A 2,798-nucleotide genomic window follows, 5' to 3' on the forward strand; every position below is an offset into this window, starting at 1 on the left:
TAAGAAGCAAATGTTTCATTAAATCTGGTTGATTCTATTCAGCATGCAGTAACAGTCTTGTTATATTTTAATATCACACAATTTTTTTTTTATAAATCTCATATTTTTCTTTTGATTTGATGAATTTGTATTCAAACTCTAATTGAGCCTAACCTAGGCTAAAACCACAAATTTCTCCGCAATCATCGGTTCTAACAGTTGACAAACCGGTGGTTGCATGCACGTCTTTTCACCTTATCGACATTCCACCTGTGTTGCCATTTTTACAGATGGCGAACCTCCAATCTTTTTCAGTAACACCTTCATTAAAGGAGGGCAGACACTACCACACGCCTTCGTTACGCGCTCAATCCCAAATAGCATGCACACATGATTAAAAGAATCCTTGTTATATATATATATATATATATATATATATATATTCCCGAAAACAGACATTAACGTTATGCAAAACAAAAAAACATTTATCTGGGTGAGGTGGTATGATAAGGTCACAGCTCATTATAATATACGCTCCGCGGAAAAATTTCTCATTTGGAGAGTACGACGAATTCCTGGCAGAGGGAAAGAGAACTCTCTTTTCTGAAAGAAAATGGCGAAATCTGCTGTCTTGCGCTTACCGTTTCTCGTATTGTTTTCTATAGTGTCGATATATTTAAGTTTGGTGGAGGGTAAGTTCAAGAACACGATGTTCTGTAACTGGGGAGCTCACCATTCTTCTTTACAGGGGAATGGGGACGATGTTACTCTAGTCCTGGATCAAGAATCCGGTGTGTACATGTTTATTTTCTGTGCTTCAAGTTTGTTTGTTCTTTTTTCTCGGTTATCTTTTATTTTCATCCCTCTCTAAACCATTTAAAAAATCCTGGGTTGTTTCAGGTTCTGGAATAGAATCCAATACAACATTTCTATTTGGAACTTTTGAGATGCAGATAAAATTGGTGCCTGGAAACTCAGCCGGAACCGTCACAGCTTACTATGTAAGTGCCTGAATCTCGGACACCTGCAGTGTAGGTTCTAGAGTTTTGGGAAAATGAATGATTTCTGATACTAAAAATTTTGACCCTGGGTTTTTTTTTTGGGTATGCAGTTGTCTTCCATTGGTGAAAAACACGATGAAATAGACTTTGAATTTCTAGGAAACGTATCGGGACAGCCCTACACCATCCATACAAACATATTTTCTCAAGGATGCGGCGGCAGAGAACAGCAGTTTCATCCATGGTTCGACCCAATTGCGGACTTCCACAACTACACCATATATTGGAGCCCATCTCAAGTAATGTAAGATTCATTCATACGTTTCTTGTCCTGTTTTTGTATGATATGCCCTGAATGAGTTGCATATTTGGACTCGTAAACTTTTGAGTTGCTTTAAAATGGCTCATCAAAAAAAAGGATCGGTTTTTACTACAAAAAATATTGCACATGAAAATTAATTATTATACAATCTAATCCCCTATTTTCAAGATATAAACAACTCCTGTCAGGGTCATCCTACACCCCCATCTGCACATCCACATTGTGTTTTAACACCGGTTTTAGTTTTTTCTTAACATGGAGCAAATTTCTTGTTTCAGATGGTATGTTGACAGAGTCCCCATAAGGGTATACAATAACTATCTGAAAGATGGAATCCCATTCCCAAATCTTCAAGAGATGAGGGTATACTCCAGTCTTTGGAACGCCGATAGCTGGGCAACACGAGGTGGGCTTGACAAAATTGATTGGCAAAACGCCCCCTTCGTAGCCGAGCTGCGCAATTTTAAAGCAAGTGCGTACAACTATGATGAGAGACCGCCCCCAAGTATGAATATTATCGAGTATGATACGATGATTTACCGCTCAGAGCTGGATGAAGACGAGCACGGAGCAATGAAAGCACTCAGAAAGAAACATATGATATACGATTACTGCAAAGATGTGAAACGATTCCGTGGACTATTTCCTGGAGATTGTTTCATGCCACAATACTGATATATTATAATCGAAGTCCATCTTTACCAAAAATCTTCGGAGGCTGCAAACAAAGGCATAAGATTCATGTTTCTTGGACACGAATCAGTTTATAGTTTGACGTCCATATTTACTGATATATTATAATTAAAGTCCATTTAACTAAAATTCTTCGGAGGCTGCAAACAAAGGCATAGGATTCATGTGTCTTGGACACGATAGTTTATAGTTTGACGTCGTGTTTTTTTTTTATCATCATAGTTATTGGGATCCTCATTATCGGGCAGGATTTTTCTTGTTGTATATATATATAATTTGCTGGTTTCATTGAGATACCACTTGATTCTATTGTCTAGCGGCCAGTTTAGTATTTGTTGTGGACGATGGGATAGTTGACAGCAGTTTGTATTTCTTTAGTTGATGCTGTGGATGGATGAAACCGTACGTGTGTGTCGATTGAAGCTGCATTTCTCGCCAACTGTTTCCTTGTAACTTCTCTTCTTCCCCTTAAATCAAATTCCATGCCCTTTTATTTACTATATGGATACTATATATACCGGTTCTTCCTCTTATATGATGAATTATGTCAGTTCTTTAAAGAAAGAAATTATACGGATGCTAGACCATATCTCAGCCTATTCTTGGTTTTTTCCCTGGAAACATAGCTGTTTACCCCTTGATTTTCTCCTTACTGCGTATTTGGCGTTATTTATTACATGATGATTGACGTTATTTGTATAGAAATAAAAAAGAAGCAAAAAGGCTTAATTAATTCTCACCTCCAAAACTATACCATATATATTCTTTGAAATTTTACATGTAATCAAGATTTTATATATATA

The 2,798-nt window shown here is 37.0% G+C and overlaps 1 protein-coding gene across 1 annotated transcript; it reads left to right on the top strand.

The window, feature by feature from the left end:
- Positions 1-448: 448 nt before the first annotated feature.
- LOC140959946 (probable xyloglucan endotransglucosylase/hydrolase protein 26) lies at positions 449-2,408 on the top strand. Its single transcript, XM_073418007.1, has 4 exons — positions 449-770; positions 880-980; positions 1,091-1,284; positions 1,581-2,408. The coding sequence occupies exons 1-4, from the start codon at positions 593-595 to the stop codon at positions 1,975-1,977; spliced, it is 870 nt and encodes a 289-aa protein (XP_073274108.1). The 5' UTR covers positions 449-592; the 3' UTR covers positions 1,978-2,408.
- The last annotated feature ends 390 nt before the right edge of the window (positions 2,409-2,798 follow it).

This window comes from Primulina huaijiensis, chromosome 15 (genome assembly GCF_012295235.1).
Source record: "Primulina huaijiensis isolate GDHJ02 chromosome 15, ASM1229523v2, whole genome shotgun sequence".
Classification (NCBI taxonomy): domain Eukaryota; kingdom Viridiplantae; phylum Streptophyta; class Magnoliopsida; order Lamiales; family Gesneriaceae; genus Primulina; species Primulina huaijiensis.